This window comes from Lagenorhynchus albirostris, chromosome 3, assembly GCF_949774975.1.
Source record: "Lagenorhynchus albirostris chromosome 3, mLagAlb1.1, whole genome shotgun sequence".
NCBI lineage: Eukaryota > Metazoa > Chordata > Mammalia > Artiodactyla > Delphinidae > Lagenorhynchus > Lagenorhynchus albirostris.
In genome coordinates, this window is record NC_083097.1 from 144,062,022 (window position 1) to 144,081,753 (window position 19,732).

The 19,732-nt window shown below is 43.8% G+C and overlaps 1 protein-coding gene across 2 annotated transcripts in view; it reads left to right on the forward strand.

Annotated features, from left to right (window-relative positions):
- Positions 1-2,568, forward strand: part of WWC1 (WW and C2 domain containing 1) — a 152,872-nt gene extending 150,304 nt beyond the window's left edge. For both annotated transcript variants that reach the window (XM_060144170.1, XM_060144171.1), the window contains exons 22-23: positions 383-504; positions 1,780-2,568. In XM_060144170.1, coding sequence (XP_060000153.1) covers positions 383-504; positions 1,780-1,846 — 189 coding nt within the window. In that variant the 3' untranslated portion in view covers positions 1,847-2,568. The remainder of the gene's footprint in view (positions 1-382; positions 505-1,779) is intronic.
- The last annotated feature ends 17,164 nt before the right edge of the window (positions 2,569-19,732 follow it).

Here is a 19,732-nt window from a genome sequence, read left to right on the forward strand (position 1 = left end):
CTTCACATGCCTGAGCCTTAGTTTCCTCATCTGTAATACAGAGGTAATTAAAAAATTTACCTTCTTAGGTGGCCCTGAGAATTAGAGAGGCAGCACACATTTTACCTGGTAGCCCCTGTCTCCTTACTTCTGACAGGTCCCCACAGGTATTCAGTTCCTGGCCCCAAAAACCTGTCCTGTCTGACAGATGATGGGATCACTTCCCCTCATTGTTCGGGATAAAGAGGTTCCTATGGTGGAACAGGAAGCGTCAGGGTGCCTATTCTGTGACCCTCAAACCTTTTAACTGCAGCAGACTCCTTCTTTGTGCTAGAAAGTTCCCCGTGGCTGACCCATTTCTAGAGACCCTAAGGACTCTCTACTACCTCACTTTGCCCTCCAGATGGACCGAGCAGAGCACAAGGGCGAGCTTCAGACAGACAAGATGATGAAGTCGGCCGCCAAGGACGTGCACAGGCTTCGAGGCCAGAGCTGTAAGGAGCCCCCAGAAGTGCGGTCTTTCAGGTCAGCAAGTGGGCGCCCGGCCAGCCGGCTTTCCCTTTCCCACCCTGCCCGCCCAGCCTCGGTCTTTGCTCTGCCTCGCTGCTCCCCATCCCATGCTCCCTTCCATAGCGGAGCCCCAGCTCTCTCTGTAGCAGATGTTCACCCTCTGCCGAGCCGTCCCCGTCAGTCTGTGAGCCCTGCGGTGCTTTCCCTCAGCTGTCTTGCTCCGTCCCCACACAACTCGAGCTAATGTGTTAGATCCTCTTGTTTAATGAATGAGCCACCTGCTCCACCCTTTCCTCTTAGCGTTTCCATCCCCAGTAATTGCAGAGGATTGGCTGAATGATAAATAAGCCTGGGAGTGATGGATGCTTGCCAGGCCTCCCTAGCTATGCCTGCTGCCTGCCGGGATCCCAGGGAGATGCCTTCTTGCCGCCCTGGACCCAGGCGTGTCACGGGAGGACGCCACCCACCATTCGGCCTGGGCCTCCCATTCACAGAGGGCTTTGCATTTAGACTCGTGTTCTCCTCTCAGAAAAGATACTCATGTTTGTGTATGTGCTAAAACGCATTCCTTTGTGGAACATAAACGTGTAAAATATACTGTCATTTGTCTAACCGCATTTGGACATCCCTTAATTTCTAACCAATTGGAAATCTAAAACAAACCAACAGTGGAAGTGGCCCGAGGGCCCTTTTAGACTCTGGAGGCCTCTGATTGGAACTGAAGGTGGCTGGGCCTGCTAATGTCCCCTATAGCAGTGGTTCTCAATCAGGGATGATTTGGGCCCCTGGGGGACGTTTGGCAGTGTCTAGGGACTTTTTTTTTTTTTGGCTGTGTTGGGTCTTTGTTGCTGTGCGCGGGCTTTTCTCTAGTTGTGGCGAGCGGGGGCTGCTCTTGGTTGCGGTGTGTGGGCTTCTCATTGCGGTGGCTTCTCTTGGAGCACGGGCCCTAGAGCGTGCGGGCTTCAGTAGTTGTGGCATGTGAGCTCAGTAGTTGTGGCACACGGGCTTAGTTGCTCCGCGGCATGTGGGATCTTCCCGGACCAGGGATCGAACCCACGTCCCCTACATTGGCAGGCAGATTCTTAACCGCTGCGCCACCAGGGAAGTCCCTAGGGACATTTTTGATTGTCAGAACTGGAAGGAGGGGTGGGAGAGCTTGCAGCTGGCATCTAGTGGGTGGAGGCCACTTACATGCACAGGACAGCCTCACCACAAAAAAATTATCCTGCCCATTATACCTATAAAGTGAGGTTGAAAAACCCTGCTTTAAAGGGATGGCCTCTTTTACAGGGAGAAGATGGCATTTTTCACCCGGCCTCGGTTGAATATCCCGACCCTCTCTGCGGACGACGTCTAATCGCCAGAAAAGTATTTCCTTTGTTCCACTGACCAGGCTGTGAACCTAGACTGTGGCTAAATTTATTTATGTGGTGTTATATGAAGGTACTGAGTCACGAGTCCTCTAGCACTCTTGTCGGTTTGAAGACAAACAGATTTTTTTAGTTTGGGTTCTATTATTAAAAAAACAAAAACAAAAAAAACCACAAAAAAACCAGCATTACAATGACAAGATTGTATAGTTTGTATATTTAGGAATGTATTTTTGAGAAAGAAAATTTAAATGAACTAAAGCAGTATTAAGTTGCTGCTCTTCTTAAAATAAAATTGTTTAGTTTTTTTTTTTTTTGTACAGCTCTACCTTCTAGAGGTTTCATTGCAATAAGAAGTAATGTTTGGGGGACGGTAATCCTCAAAGGACACCCTGCAGATGTCACAGCACAGCTGACCTTTCCTACTTAACATATTTTGTACAATAGTAAAAAAAAAAAGTGCACGGGAACTGTTTGGGGGATTCTGAGGTGCACCCACGAATCTTCACGAGCTGTGATGTGTTTTTATGTGGCCGCCTGACGTGGAGCAGGCAGCGTGGGGCCGGCTGAGCTGCCCATCCTGTGCCAGTGACAGGCCTGCCCACGCTGGCCTCAGATGCCCAGTGAAGCCACTGAAACGAGTGAGGGAGGGCTGTGGAGAACTCCTTTCAGTTTTATCTCCATCAATAAAGTGGCCTTTCTGAACGAACGTCCTCGCTCTCTTTTTCTCCTCCACCCACTCACTTCATCTGTGTTTCCCTGATTTTGACTCTCTGCTTCCCAATCGTTCCCTCCCTACCCATCCCCAGCGCAGGGGATGATTTTTTTCTTTCCTCTGCTCATTTGCTCATTAAGTGAAAATCACTGCTCAGCTGGGGCTGTTGCAGACATCCGAAGTCAGCCGTTACCAAACAAGTAGCAGATTCTCTTCCTTCTTCCTTCCTCTGAAGTTAACCCGTGCAGTTGTCCTCCAAGTGTTGGGTTGGCCCAAAAGCTCGTTCGGGTTTCTCCGTAAGATGTTACAGAAAAACCTGAACGAACTTTTGGGCCAACCGTCTAGAATATGTTGCGCTGCCAGCCACGTCGGAATCACTTGGGGCAGCTTGTTAAAAATCCAGACTCCTGGATCCTTCCCCAGACCAGGATGGCTCAGAGACCAGCTTTTCTCCGCGGTTCCCACTGTAAGTCTTACGCATACTGCAGTTTGAGGGACCAGCTGGTTTCATATGAATGAAGACCAGGCAGAGGCAAAGTGGTATCACCCCACATCCTACCGGAGAGTCAGGCAGGGGACACTAATAGACATGACCCTCTCCAGGCCACTGGGGACCATTGGGGGAGGGGCAAGGAGGGAGTAGAGCCCCCTTCTAGGCTTCGGGGGCTTTCCCCCAACTCCTCACTACATTCCTTACATGGCTGTTCCTCGTGTATTATTCCTTACGTAGAAGGAACCTGGAGTGGTGTAGAAGCCACCGTTATTCCCCACGTGGCTTCCACGTCTTTGGACAGCCAGGCCTCCCTCTAACTATCCAGTCGAGTTCCTCACCAACCCGGGGCTTCACCTCTCTGAACACATGAGTGTCGGATGCGCTGTCTCACCTTCTGTGGAAATCCATCGCACGTGCTGAGGGCTGGCTTGGACGTTTCTTTAAATGAGTATCAACGTTGTCCCTGACTCAATTGTAATGGGTCCAAGAGCACAAGGGTTGCATCTTGTGCATGCCTGCACAGCTTAGAGCATTGAGACAGCTGCTGACCCTGCCCTTCAGTTCAGGGCTGTGGCCGCAGCAATGGGGCAGATGACCTATCCCACTGGCCACCGCGATTAGGCTAAGGCTAGGCCTGGGGCTCCCGCTGGGCCAATCAGAACTTTTCCCCTGCATTTTCCACCTGAAGGTTGGAGACTAGATTTTCTCTTCCCAAAGCTATCGTGACCGTGGTTTCAGCTTCTGGGACCCAACCCTAAGGAGAAGAGCAGATAAAAGAAGTGGAGAAAGAAGGTGTGTTTTGGGGTCTGAATCCACCAGGACCAGAGGTCAGCTGCATCCTCGCTCTATTCGTAGTCTGTTGGTGAACCAAGTGAAGAGAACTCAGTAAAAACTTGAAGGTCCTGCAATGGGACTTTTTTCGCTCAGTCACACCTTCATCCGTGTTCAGCTTTCCCGACAAGGGTCAGCCCCTCCCACCCCCAGAGCAGCAAGTGCTAAGAAGCAGAGCTCTAAATGCCCTCCTTGAGTGTGGGCAAGGCTGCAGCCGGAGAAGTGTGTCTCGGTGTTGCTTCAGCCGATGGAGCATTTGGGAGAAGAAGCAGGCCACCTCTGGGGAAGGCAGAAGGCCCTCTGTCAGCCGTGGCATTGAATTCTCTCTAAAAGCAGTTCACTGGCCAAACACCAATACATCCTGTTGCTTTTGCCTGGCAAGAAATCGAGGAATACATAAGGGATCTTCCATTTGTAATTGTGCTTTGTCTTCTCCAGAATCTTCAGGAAACAAAAGCTCAGACATGTGAGATGACTCGCTCAACATCACTCGGATAATAAATGGCCGGAGCTAGGATGCAGACCCTATCTTTGGACTTCAAATTTTCTATTGTCTTTCAGCTCCACTCTCTGTTTCCTGGGGTTACCACGTCACATGAGGTCCTACTCGAAGGGACTTGGCGCGTTTGGTTTTGAAGAATGAAGTCATGAAATCCTGTGGTTTCTCTGTATGGGGGTATGGAGAACGGAGGGGTGATTAGGAGACTGGTCGGGGAAAAGACACTCAGTAAACCTCAGTGGGTCTGACTGTCCTGTTCATAAAGCCGGTAGTTGGCCTTTTGACTATAAACATTTTGCAGTATGCACACTGGCAGCCTTTGTGCCTCCTGCCTCCCAAGAAAGCTAACCAGCAAGATCTGTCCAGTGAACTGTCCCTCTGCTGATCAGATTCCAGCCACGCTGACCTTTCTTCTCTCCATCCCCACCACAGGGCCTTTGCACCTCTGGTTCCTTCTGCCTGGTACACTCTTCCACTGTGTCTTCATCCCCCCACTATATGGCCCTCTCTTCATCCCTATTCAGATCTCAGTTCAATCCTCACCCCCTTGGAGAGCCTCTCCACCCTGACCCTGGGCCACCCCATCCACTTACCCTCCCACACGTCATTCTGTGACACAGTGACCTGCTTTGTTTGCTTCAGAGCACTGTTCCTCTCTGCAGTGATCTTGTTACATCCCCCCTGCCTGTCTCTTCCCTCTAGGACATAAGATCTTAAAAGCAGGGACCTTGCTTGCCTTGCTTTCTGTTGGATCTGATGCAGAGTGGGTCCTTAATAAATACCTGCGGAATGAATGAATGAGATGAAAAGTCTGCCCCAGAGCTGTGTTTAATCTCGTCTCCTTTGTCATTCCAAGGAAGTAAGGTAGGTTCTGGGTGGGACAGGAGTACTGAAGACTGCTATGGGGGGTGTCAGGATGCAGGTGTCTTTCCAATCAGGCTCAGCACACCCCTAAACACACCCACACGTCACCCTACAACATAAAGAAGCAGAAGTGATGGGGATTCCTACTGCACATGTGCATGCACACAGAGATATAAACACACACACAGTGTTTACGTCCTTTGGAGGAACAGTCAGAGTCCTCTCTTCTAGCAATTGGTTTTATTATTTTAATGGCTAATACTTACCTACTGCACAAAGTCCAAAGGGCACTCAAGAGCCATGGTAGCAAATCCTTCCACTACTATAGGCCTCGGCACTGTTCTGAAGCTTTACTTATTGTTAACTCATTTATCCTCACAACAGCCCTATGAGGTAGATAGTATCATGATCATTCCTATTTTACAGTTGAGGAAAGTGACCCAGGGAAGAGTGGGATTAAACCCAGAGTGTGCTCTTAAGACATCTCACTACAGTGACAAGTCTTCTTCACACTTTTGTCCCTACCAGCAGCTACTTCCCTTGCTAAAGACATCCTGTATTACCAGTTTCTCCCATGTCTTTCCAGAGATAGGCAATGCATAAACAATCTTATATGCGTATCCTTTTTTTTTTCCACCTGAAAGTGCATGCTAGACAGACTGTCCTGCACCTTCCCTTTTCTCAATAAGATATCTGTAAGCTATTTCATTCTTTTTTTTAACGACCGTGTAGTATTCCACTGCGTGGATATACCACAAATTAATGGAGGGACATTTGTATTGTTGCCAGTTTCTTGCTTTTACAGCGTCTAATTGCTGTCTTTTCCATCCATCCTTTCACATGTATATGAGAGTATCTGTAGGTAAATTACTGCCTGCCTTTTAAAAATGCATTTTCAAAGCTCCCCGTGAAGCTGTAAAAGTGCCTCTCAGTCATTTCTTCTCAGCATGTTTGCTGGCTTCTTTAAGTGGCGTGAAGACTCCGGGAGATATACATTACAGGCACTGAAAAGAATTAAGTTGTTAATGAAAGGTAAGGAAGTTGTTATATTCTAGTAGAAAGTATATTCTTGTTATATTCTCGATGCTCCTGGGAATAACTAAACATAGACGTTTGTCCTGCACCACTAATAAGGTTTCTCCCAGGGCATTTGGGACTGAGTACATTTATTTAGGAGAACATGGTAAGTCATATATTTACAACCAACCATAAATATACATGAAGCTAATCAGAAGTAACAAAATGACCTAAGCTTAATTTTATAGAAGTTTTTACCACTTGCATTTTCGTATTTGATATTTTGGTTTTGGATCTCTGATCATGAGGATATTGGACACACAGAGGCAGGCATCATGCATGTCTTGTGCACCATTTTGGCCCCAGGGCCAAAGCAGTCCCTGAGAGATAGCAGACCCTCAAACAATTGTTCAGTGAATGAATTAGTGTAAGACCAAAGTTCTGATTCCAGTCCTGCTAAGTAAAAACACAAACCCGGGTAATTTCCAGTGGTTTTCCTTTTTTGTTTGCGGGGGTTTTGGGCGGGGGGGGGGGGTTTCCAGTGGTTTTCCATCCTTTTGCCAGGCTGTCTTGATAACCAATGATTTCATGCAGTGTTTCCCAAAGTGAAGTGTAGGAGAAGATGCTAGAGGGTACCTAGGTGAACTTTGTGTAATTATAATCATATGTTTATTTTAACTTGGCCATTAAACCCATGAATTCACAGCTACTACTTCTTAGGGTGAGGATTAGCAAATACTTAAGTTAAAAAAGTGAATCAATTTAAAGAAAAAGATCGGGAATTCCCTGGCTGTCCAGTGGTTAGGACTCTGTGCTTTCACTGCCGAGGGCCCGGGTTCCATCCCTGGTTGGGGAACTAAGATCCTACAAGCCCCATGGGGTGGGGGGAAAAAAAATCACATAATCAACATAGTGGCACAAAGAAATGGCGAAAGTAGTGATGATAGAAGCACATTTAGAAATAATTGAGTTAATATATCTAGAATGGTTCTAGGTATCTGTAAGCTATTTCATTCTTTTTTTTTTCAGTTTTTTTTAAAACTTTATTTTGTGTTGGAGTATAGTTGATTAACAATGTTGTGATAGTTTCAGTTTACAGCAAAGTGATTCAATTATACATTTACATGTATCTATTCTTTTTCAAACTCTTTTCCCATTCAGGTTGTTACATAATAGTGCTACACAGTAGGTCCTTGTTGATTATCCATTTTAAATATAGCAGTGTGTACATGTCAATCACAAACTCCCTAACTATCCCTTCCCCTGACACGTCCCCCCTGGTAACCATAATTTCATTCTCTAAGTCTGTGAGTCTGTTTCTGTTTTGTAAATGAGTTCATTTGTATCATTTCTTTTAAAATTTATTTATTTATATATTTTTTTGGCTGTGTTGGGTCTTCGTTGCTGTGCGCGGGCTTTTCTCTAGTTGTGGCAAGCGGGGGCTACTCTTCGTTGCGGTGCGTGGGATTCTTACTGCGGTGGCTTCTCTTGCTGTGGAGCACGGGCTCTAGGCGCCCAGGCTTCAGCAGTTGTGGCACGTGGGCTCAGTAGTTGTGGCTCGTGTGCTCTAGAACGCAGGGTAAGTAGTTGTGGTGCACAGGCTTAGTTGCTCCGCAGCATGTGAGATCTTCCCAGGCCAGGGATGGAACCTGTGTTCCCTGCATTGACAGGCGGATTCTTAACCACTGCACCACCAGGGAAGTCCCATATCATTTCTTTTTAGATTCCACATATAAGTGATATCATACGATATTTCTCTTTCTCTGTCTGACTTACTTCACTCAGTATGACAATCTCTAGGTCCATCCATGTCGCTGTAAATGGCATTATTTCATTCTTTTTAATGGCTGAGTAATATTCCATTGTATATATATATGTACCACATCTTCTTTATCCATTCCTGTGTCAATGGACACTTAGGTTGCTTCCATGTATTGACTATTGTAAACAGTGCTGCAGTGAACATTGGGGTACATGTGTCCTTTTGAATTATGGTTTTCTCAGGGTATATGCCCAGTAGTGGGATTGCTGGGTCATATAGTAGTTCTATTTTTAGTTTTTAAAGGAACCTCCATACTGCTCTCCATAGTGGTATACCAATTTACATTACCACCAAAAGTGTGGGAGGGTACCCTTCTCTCCACAGCCTCACCAGCATTTATTGTTTTTGGATTTTTTTGGTGATAGCCCTTTTGATTAGTGTGAGGTGATATCTCATTGTAGTTTTGATTTGCGTTTCTCTAATAATTAGCAATGCTTAACATCTTTTCTTGTGCTTTTGGCCATTTGTATGTCTTCTTTAGAGAAATGTCTATTTAGGTCTTCTACCCATTTTTTCATTGGATTGTTTGTTTTCATGATATTAAGCCACATATGCTGTTTGTAAATTTTGGAGACTAATCCCTTGTCAGTCACATCATTTGCAAATATTTTCTCCCAGTCTGTGGGTTGTCTTTCATTTTGCTTATGGTTTCCTTTGTTGTGCAAAAGCTTTTGAGTTTAATTAGGTCCCATTTGTTTATTTTTGTTTTTATTTCCATTACTCTGGGAGATAGATTGAAAAAGATATTGCTGCAATATATGTCAGTATTTTGCCTATGTTTTCCTCTAAGAGTTTTACATTGTCCAGTCTCACATTTAGGTCTTTAATCCATTTTGAGCTTATTTTTGTGTATGGTGTTAAAGAATGTTCTAATTTCATTTTTTTACATGTAGCCGTCCAGTTTTCCCAGCACCATTTATTGAAGGGACTGTCTTTCCCTCATTTTATAGTCTTGCCTCCTTTGTTGTAGATTAATTTTTTTTAATTTCAATTTAATTTTATTTATTTTTATTTTTTGGCTGCATTGGGTCTTTGTAGCTGTGGGCAGGCTTTCTCTAGTTATGGCGAGCGGGGACCACTCTTCGTTGCAGTGCACAGGCTTCTCACTGCGGTGGCTTCTCTTTATTGTGGAGCACAGGCTTTAGTCACGCAGGCTTCAGTACTTGTGGCACTCGGGCTCCATAGCTGTGGCTTGCAGGCTCTAGAGCGCAGGCTCAGTAGTTGTGGCACACAGGCTTAGTTGCTCCGCAGCATGTGGGATCCTCCCGTACCAGGGCTCGAACCCATGTCCCCTGCATTGGCAGGCGGATTCTTAATGACTGTACCACCAGGGAAGTCCCTGTTGTAGATTAATTGACCATGGGTGCATGAGTTTATTTCTGGGCTTTCTATCCTGTTCCATTGATGTATATTTCTATTTTTGACCAGTACCATACTGTTCTGATGACTGTAGCTTTGTAGTATAGTCTAAAGTCAGGGAGCCTGATTCCTCCAGCTCTGTTTTTCTTTCTCAAGATTGCTTTGGCTCTTTGGGGTCTTTCATGTCTCCATACAAAGTCTAAGATTTTTTTGTTCCAGTTCTGTGAAAAATGCCATTGGTAATTTGATAGGGATTGCATTGAATCTGTAGATCGCCTTGGGTAGTATAGTCATTTTGACAATATTAATTCTTCTAATCCAAGAACATGGTATGTCTTTCCATCTGTTTCGTTGTCTTAGATTTCTTTCATCAGCATCTTATAGTTTTCAGAGTACAGGTCTTTTGTCTCCTTATGTAGGTTTATTCCTAGGTATTTTATTCTTTTGGATGCAGTGGTAAATGGGATTGTTTCTTGAATTTCTCTTTCTGATCTTTCATTGTTAGTGTATAGAAATGCAACAGATTTCTGTGTATTAATTTTGTAACCTGCAACTTTACCGAATTCATTGATGAGCTCTAGTAGTTTTCTGGTAGCATCTTTAGGATTTTCTATATATAGTATCATGTCATCTGCAAACAATGACAATTTAACTTCTTCTTTTCCATTTTGGGTTCCTTTTTTTTTTTTTTTTTTTTTTTGGCGATACATGGGCCTCTCACTGTTGTGGCCTCTCCCGTTGCAGAGCATAGGCTCTGGACACGCAGGCTCAGCAGCCATGGCTCACGGGCCTAGCCACTCCACAGCATGTGGGATCCTCCCGGACCGGGGCACGAACCCATGTCCCCTGCATCGGCACGCGGACTCTTAACCACTGTGCCACCAGGGAAGCCCTGGGTTCCTTTTATTTCTTTTTCTTCTCTGATTGCCATAGCTAGGACTTCCAAAACTATGTTGAATGAAAGTGGCAAGGGTGGACATCCTTGTCTTATTCCTGATCTTAGAGGAAATGCTTTCAGCTTTTCACCATTGAGTATGATGTTAGCTGTAGGTTTGTTGTATATGGCCTTTATTATGTTGAGGTATGTTCCCTCTATTCCCTCTTTCTGGAGAGTTTTTAACATAAATGGGTGCTGAATTTTGTCAAAGGCTTTTTCTGCATCTATTGAGATGATAATATGATTTTTAGTCTTCAATTTGTTGATGTGGTGTATCACACTGATTGATTTGCAGATATTGAAAAATCCTTGCATCCCTGGGATAAATCCCACTTGATCATGGTGTATGATCCTTTTAATGTATTGTTGGATTCAGATAGCTAGCATTTAGTTGAGGGTTTTTGCGTCTGTGTTCATCAGTGATATTGGCCTGTAATTTTCTTCTTTTGTGGTATCTTTGTCTGATTTTGGTATCAGAGAGATGGTGGCCTCACAGGATGAGTTTGGGAGCTCTCCTTCCTCTGCAATTTTTTGGAACAGTTTCAGAAGTATAGGTGTTAGCTCCTCTCTAAATGTTTGATAGAATTCGCCTGTGAAGCCATCTGGTTTTGGATTTCTGTTTGTTGGGAGTTTTTTAATCACAGTTTCAGTTTCAGTGCTTGTGATTGGTCTGTTCATGTTTTCTATTTCTTCCTGGTTCAGTCTTGGGAGATTGTACCTTTCTAAGAATTTGTCCGTTTCTTCCAAGTTGTCCATTTTACTGGCATACAGTCACTTGTAGTAGTGTCTTATGATCCTTTGTATTTCTGTGGTGTCAGTTGTAACCTTCTTTTTCATTTCTAATTTTATTGATTTGAGTGCTCTCCCTTTTTTTCTTGATGAGTCTGGCTAAAGGTTTATCAATTTCATTTGTCTTTGCAAAGAACCAGTTTTATTTTCATTGATCTTTGCTATCATTTTCTTAGTCTCTATTTCATTTATTTCTGCTCTGATCTTTATGATTTCTTTCCTTCTACTAACTTCAGGATATGTTTGTTCTTCTTTCTCTAGTTGCCTTAGGTGTAAGGTTAGGTTGTTTGAGATTTTTCGTATTTCCTGAGGTAAGCTTGTATTGCTATTAACTTCCCTCTTAGAACTGCTTTTGCTGCATCCCATAGGTTTTGGATCATTGTGCTTTCATTTTCATTTGTCCCTTGGTATTTTTTAATTTCCTCTTTGATTTCTTCAGTGATCCATTGGTTGTTTAGTAGCGTAGTGTTTAGTCTCCACGTGTTTGTGTTTTTTGCAGTTTTTTTCTTGTAGTTGATTTCTAATCTCATAGTGTTGTGGTTGGAAAAGACGCTTGATATGATTTCAGTTTTCTTAAATTTACCAAGGCTTGCTTTGTGGCCCAGCATGTGGTCAGTCCTGGAGAATATTCCATGCACACTTGAGAAGAATGTGTATTCTGCTGCTTTTGGATGGAATGCTTTATAAATATCAGTTAAGTCCATCTGGTCTAATATGTCATCTAAGACCTGTGTTTCCTTATTGATTTTCTCTCTGGATGATCCGTCCATTGATGAAAGTGGGGTGTTAAAGTCCCCCACTATTATTGTGTTACTGTCAATTTCTCCCTTTGTGGCTGTATTTGCCTTATATATTGAGATGCTCCTCTGTTGGGTAAATATATATTTGCAATTGTTATATCTTCTTCTTGGATTGATCCCTTGATCATTATGTAGTGTCCTTCTTTGTCTCTTATAACAGTCTTTATTTTAAAGTCTGTTTTGTCTGATATGAGTATTGCTACTCCAGCTTTCTTTTGATTTCCATTTGCATGGAATACCTTCTTCCATCCCCTGAATTTCAGTCTGTATGTGTCCCTAGATCCTAAGGGGGTCTCTTGTAGACAGCATATATATGGGTCTTGTTTTTGTATCCATTCAGCCAGTCTAGTCTTTTGGTTGGAGCATTTAATCCATTTACATTTAAGATAATTATTGATATGTATGTTCCTATTGCCATTTTCTTAATTGTTTTGGGTTGACTTTGTAAGTCTTTTTTCTTCCCTTCCTCTTTTGTTCTCTTCTTTTGTTTTTTGATCACTCTAGAATTGTGTTTGGGTTACTTTTTCTTTTTTGTTTGTGTATCTATTGTAGTTTTTGTGTTTGCTGTTCCCATGAGGTCTTGATATAGCAGACTATATATGTACCAGGTCATTTTAAGTTGCTGGTCTCTTTCCTGCCTAGAGGAGTTCCTTTAGCATTTGTTGCAAAGCTGGTCTGGTGGTGCAGAATTCTCTTAGCTTTTGCTTATCTGTAAAGCTTTTGATTTCTTCATCAAATCTGAATGAGAGCCTTGCTGGGTAGAGTATTCTTGGTTATGCTCTTCCCTTTCATCACTTTAAATGTATCATGCCACTCCCTTCTGGTCTGCAGAGTTTCTGCTGAGAAATCAGCTGATAACCTTATGGGAGTTCCCTTGTATGTTATTTGCCATTTTTCCCATGTTGCTTTTAATATTTTTTCTTTGTCTTTCATTTTTGTCAATTTGATTACTATGTGTCTCGGCATGTTCCTCCTTGGGTTTATCCTGCCTGGGACTCTCTACATTTCCTGTTCTTGGATGACTGTTTCCTTTCCCATGTTAGGGACCTTTTCAGCTTTTCTCTCTCTCTTCTCCTTTTGGGATCCCTATAATGTGAACGTTGGTGCATTTAATGCTGTCCCAGAGGTCTCTTAGACTGTCTTTGTTTCTTTTCATTCTTTTTTCTTTATTCTGTTCTACAGAAGTGATTTGCACCATTCCACCTTCTAGCTCACTTATCCATTCTTCTGCCTCATTTATTCTGATATTGATTCCTTCTAGTGCATTTTTCATTTCAGTTATTGTATTGTTCATCTCTGTTTATTTGTTCTTTAGTTCTTCTAGGTCTTGGTTAAACATTTTTTGCATCTTCTAGATCCTTGCCTCCATTCTTTTTCTGAGATCCTGGATCATCTTTACTATCATTATTCTGAATTCTTTTTCTGAAAGATTGCCTAGTTCCACTTCACTTAGTTGTTTTTCTGGGATTTTATCCTGTTCCTTCATCTGGAGGATGCAACATAATCCTCGACTCTTTCATTTCATCGAACTTGCTGTGATTGTGGTTTTCGGTCCGCAGGCTGTACGATTATAGTTCTTCTTGCTTCTGCTGTCTGCCCTCTAGTGGATGAGGCTATCTAAGAGACTTTGCAAGCTTCCTGATGGGAGGGATTGGTGGTGGGTAGAGTCTTTTCCCTCTGATGGCCAGGGCTGTGCTCAGTAAAACTTTAATCCACTTGTCTACTGATGGGTGGGGCTGTGTTCCCTCACTCTTGGTTGTTTGGTCTGAGGCAACCCAGCACTGGAGCCTAGAGGTTGTTTGGTGGGGCTAATAGCCTCTGGGAGGGCTCAGGCCAATAAGTACTTCCAAGAACTGCTGCCGCCGCCAGTGTCTTTGTCCCCACAGTGAGCCACAGCCACCCCCTGCCTCTGCAGGAGACCCTCCAATACTAGCAGGTATGCCTGGTCCAGCCTCTTATGGGGTCACTGCTTTTTTCCCCTGGGTCCTGGTGGACACAAGACTTTGTGTGTGCCCTCCAAGAGTGGAGTTTCTATTTCCCCAGGTCCTGTGGAATTCCTGCAATCAAATCCCACTGCTTTTCAAAGCCAGCTTCACTGAGGACTCCTCCTCCCATTGCCAGACCTCCAGGCTGGGAAGCCTGACATGGGGCTCAGAACTTTTTCTCCCGTGGGAGAGTTTCTGTGGTATAATTGTTTTCCAGTTTGTGGTTTGGCCACCCGGCGGGTATGGGATTTGATTTTATTGCAGTTGCACCCCTCCTACCGTCTTGTTGTGGCTTCTCCTTTGTCTTTGGATGTAGGGTATCTTTTTTGGTGGTTCCAGTGTTTTTCTGTCAATGGTTGTTCAGCAGTTAGTTGTGACCCCAGTGTTCTCGTAAGAAGGGCTGAGCACACGTCTTCCTACTGCACCATCTTGAGCTATTCTATTTCATTCTTTTTAATAACCATATAGATTCCACTAAATGAAGGTACCACGAATTAACTGATGGATATTTATGTTGTTGCCAATCTCTTGCATTTACAAACAGTAAAATGCCTTCATATAAAGACTAAGGCTGGTGTGACACTGGAACCAGGTGCTGGACAAGTGGGAATGATGAGGGCCAGGGACCCTAGGACCCTGGGTGGCCTCCCCACCATCTCTCTGACAGCAGGGAGGGGACAAGGAGAGGTTTTCAGCTTGGGGAGGACCCTTCTCCTGTTAGGTCAGGACTTTGTGTTGGTCCCATCCCCCTCTGCCCAGAAGTCACTCTGTGCTTGAGGCAGTTCTCATTGTGAGCAGGAGGATAAGAAAGGGGGCCTGGGCTTCCCTGGTGGCGCAGTGGTTGAGAGTCCGCCTGCCGATGCAGGGGACACGGGTTCGTGCCCCGGTCTGGGAGGATCCCACATGCCGCGGAGCGGCTGGGCCCGTGAGCCATGGCCGCTGAGCCTGCGCGTCCGGCACCTGTGCTCCGCAGTGGGAGAGGCCACAACAGTGAGAGGCCCGCGTACCGCAAAAAAAAAAGAAAGGGGGCCTGCCCTCACCTAGAGCCTCAGTATGGGAGCTTGGTGCGCAATTTTTTTCACTTTAGAATTTGTTTTCAGTTACTATGTAATTAATACACATGGTTAAAAAAAACGCCTCAAATGCTACAGAAAGACGTAAGATATAAAATAAGACACACCCCCATGCTCTGGAATCTACAGTTAATAATTGTTAATCTGGTGGTTTTCAGTTAAATAATTGACCTTTTTTCCTTGTTCATTGTCTGCAGGCAAGATCTGTCCCCTCCCTGCCATAAAGATGAGGAGATTGTGCCACATACTTTCCCTTTCTCCTCAGCAACACCTTCTAATTTTTGTTAGTTACATCATTATTTTTTATGTAGTTTGAAACAGTATCACATTTACATTCTCCTCTGTAATGATCATCAAGCTTCCTGTTATGAGTTGATTTGAAAAATTAAGAACTATTAACAGCATTTACAATACGATGGTTGAAGTAAACATTATTTCCTATGGAAACAAGAAGTATGTGTGGTCCTGGGTCATTAAACTTTTGTTACTGGAAGCAAAATTCAAAGATCCAGTCATCTTTTCCTTCCCCATAACCTTCTTCACTTCTTTCTGGCCAGACTTAGCTCATTATTTCTCATACCCTGTATCTTCATTTTTGGATTCCTAGTCCAAGAGCAAGTTCTGTCAGTTCTACCTCCAAAATACGTCATGAATCTGTCCATTTTTTTTTTCCTGTTACCACTTTGGTTCATTATCCCTCACCTGGACCACTTCCAAAGCCTCCCGTATTAGTTTGCTAGTGATGCCGTAACAATCTGCCAAACCGGGGCCGGGTTGTGGGTGAGGCTTAGCCAACAGAAATTTATTTTCTCAGAGTCCTGGAGGCTAGAAGTCTGAAATCAAAGTGTTGGCAGGCAAGGTTGGTTATTTCTGCAGCCTTTCACCTTGGTTTGTAGACGGCAGTTTTCTCACCATGTCTTCACATGGTCTTCCGTGTGTGTGTGTGTGTGTGTGTGTGTGTGTGTGTGTGTCCTATCTCTTAAGGACACCAAACATATTGGATTAGGCCTCACTCTCATGACATCATTTTAAATTAATTCCATCGTTAAAGACCCTACCTCCAAATACAGCCACATTCTGAGGTACTAGGGGTTAGAACTTTGACATACGAATTGAGGGAGAATACAGGTTGGCCCGTAACACCTTCCTTTTGAAAAACAAGAATTAGACTTCTCTGCTACGCCATCCAATGGTTTGTATTGTGCTTAGAATAAAATTAAACCCCCCTGCCTTCACTTACAAATTCTTATATGCTTTGCTTTTGCCAATCTTTCCATCTCAGCTCACACCCAATTCCCCTCCTTTCTGCTTTCAAGTAAACTTAGCTCCTGTCTCAGACCACTTGCATTTGCTATCCTCTCTGCCTAGAACCCTGTTGACTGAAGAAAAAAAAAAAGCACAACCTAAAACTAAAAGCTGAGAATTATGGGGTTTTTTGGCAGACAAAACTGAGGACTTTCAGAAGGAGAAGAACAAATTTTGTACATTAACGCATATATATGGAATCTAGAAAAATGGTACAGATTAACCAGTTTGCGAGGCAGAAATAGAGACACAGACGTAGAGAACAAACGTATGGACACCAAGGAGGGAAAGCAGAGAGGGGGCTGATGAATTGGGAGATTGGGATTGACATGTATACACTAATATGTATAAAATAGATAACTAATAAGAACCTGCTTATAAAAAAATTTTAAAAATTTTTTAAATGTTTTGCTAATTGTAGCTTATTTAAAGCCTCTAGTCCTATAATTCTTTGAATTATTTGAAACTGAAACAGGAGGAAAAAATTAAAAAGAAAAAAAACACAAAAAAACCCTGAGGACTTACACCTGGGATACAGCCTCTCAGTTAGCTCTGAGGGACTGCTCCCAAGAGGTAAGGGGGGAGCCAGGGTATATAGGAGTTTTTGTAACAAAGACCAGGTAGTCAGAACATCAAAAGATCACTGTTACAGAAAACTAGATATCTCAAGTTAATGAAGTTAGTACTTTTCTATATATGGGAAGATGCAAGAGTCTGGGCTCATTGAAATCATTCCTTTGATATGCACCTTAACAATCTAGGGCAAGTATCCTGCTTTTTTTCCATCCTGAATCCCCTCAGGGTGCACAGCTGGGGGTTGCTGCCGTGGCTTAGGGCTTGGCAGTGGGCAGCCCGTTTGTCTCCATCCTAAGTTCCCCTGGGGTTCACCGGCTGGGGGGCTGTAATGTGATGGCTTGATGGCTGCAACATCCTTTGTTTGCTGATACAGCAGGCAACATTTTTCACTCACAACCCTCCTATTCGTTACATTAAGAAACAGCTTTTTACCACTGTCCCGTAACAAACTGGGTGATATGCACCTCAGGGTGTAGGAAGACATTCTAAGGGGGCTTAGGGCCTGGATACAAGAGAAGAATCCATTTACAGATTGTGAATTTTTGTATACTGTTTCCTAAAATTTCTTTGCACCCAAATTCAGTTATCCAGTTCTCTTTTTATATCTCGCTTTCCACAGAGAAAGGCATAACACCCCTCCCACTGCCCTGGGTGTAAACTAACAGGAACTGAACAAGGCATACTTTGTCAGGGAGGAAAAGATTTTCCCCTACTCTCTAGGTTTTTCAGGCTGCCTGGTCTAAGAATTAAATTGACATGAGACAGGTTAGCATGAGAAATCACAGAAAATTTTAGTAGTATGTATACATGGGAAAAACTCAGGAGAAATGAGGAACTCCCAAAATGGCCCAAGCCACCACCTTAAATACCATCTTCATCTAAAGACAAAAGAGGGCATTGGGGGTAGTGGTTTGGGACTTCCAAGGGGAGGAAGGCAATACACTTAGAGATGGAAAAGCAAGTGTTGGGTAAATAAACGGAGATAAGAGTGGACTCTGATCTCTAGGCCCTGCCAAGTTTCCCCCAGTACACCTAGCCCACATTCTTTGCAGATATCGCTGGTGATGGCTCTATTCCAGGAACAGGCCCTTTATCTAAATTCTTTAGGTCACTAAGGGCGAGGTAAAAAGAAAGACTTCCTGAGTCTTCTGTTTCATAAAAATAATCAGCCTAAAATAATCCTCACACCAAAGAGACACATTTTGAGGTGGCAGATTTTGCTTCTCTGCAACTTCAAGAATTTCCCCTGAGGGTAACCCCTTTAGCACCAAGCAAAGGAAACTTACTAAAAAGATGACCCTTTTTCCTGCTTTGTTTCAAAGGCCCAAAGGTGGACATCTATCCATTGATTTGTCCATTCACCAACTCATCCTTCCCTCCATCCATCTTTCTCTCTTAGAGAAGTAAAAATGTGTCACAGGGACATATATTAACACTTGTGTTTGGCTTAAAAATAAAAGCAAACTTCAAAAATAAAAAAAATAGGTAAAAATGATATGAAGTATTTGACTTGACAAAGAGAACTGGCTTTGCCAATTAATCAATATGGTAAACATTTTCCATAAATTGGATGAGCTAAATTCGCCGCTTCATGGTTTTGATGAAAATACATTAACAGCACTTACAAAAGAAACAAGATGCCAGAAAATAGTTCATTACCACTATTTCAATTTGTTGCAAGAGCTTTCAGATGTCAACTTTAAAAAGCCTGTAGACTATAGTAAGAATTTTAAAAATTCATTCATGGGCCACAGAGCAAAAAAATTTAGAGACCACTGTTTGAAGCACTGGGGATCCAGGGAAGAGTGAACAAGACAGTTGACATCCCTGTCTTCTCAGAACTTACATCCCAGATTAGCTGTTTAAAATTTTAGTTCAAATGTTACCTGCTCAGAGAGACCTTCCCTGACCCAAGTGACTCTACCACATTACCTTCCTGGCAATTAAAACCCATTGAGGGGTTTCCTTGGTGGCGCAGTGGTTAAGAATCCACCTGCCAATGCAGAGGACACGGGTTCGAGCCCTGGGCTGGGAAGATCCCACATGCCCGGGGAGCAACATGCCTAGAGCCTGTGCTCCACAAGAGAAGCCAGGACAATGAGAAACCCGAGCACTGCAATGAAGACCCAACACAGCCAAAAATTCAAAAAAAAAAAAAAAAACCTCAAGATTGTTATTTACTTTCTTTTTTTTAAAAAAAAAATTATTTATTTATGGCTGAGTTGGGTCTTTGTTGCTGCACACAGGCTTTCTCTAGTTGCAGTGCGCAGGGGCCACTCTTCGTTGCAATGCCCAGGCTTCTCACTGCAGTGACTTCTCTTGTTGCAGAGCACAGGCTCTAGGTGCGCCGGCTCAGTAGTTGTGGCTCTTGGGCTCTAGAGTGCAGGCTCAGTAGTTGTGGCGTACGAGCTTAGTTGCTCCGTGGCATGTGGGATCTTCCCAGCCCAGGGCTCGAACCTGTGTCCCCTCCATTGGTAGGCGAATTCTTTTTTTTTTTTTTCTTTTTTTTGCGGTACACGGGCCTCTCACTGTTGTGGCCTCTCCCGTTGCGGAACACAGGCTCCAGACGTGCAGGCTCAGCGGCCATGGCTCACGGGCCAAGTCGCTCCACTGCATGTGGGATCTTCCCGGACCGGAGCACGAATCCGTGTCCCATGCATCGGCAGGCGGACTCTCAACCACTGCACCGCCAGGGAAGCCCGGTAGGCGGATTCTTAACTGTTATTTACTTTCTTGTCTGGTATATCTATTCCCTCTAAAATGTAACTTCCATGAAAGTGAGGACCTTGTCGGACTTGTTTCCAGCTG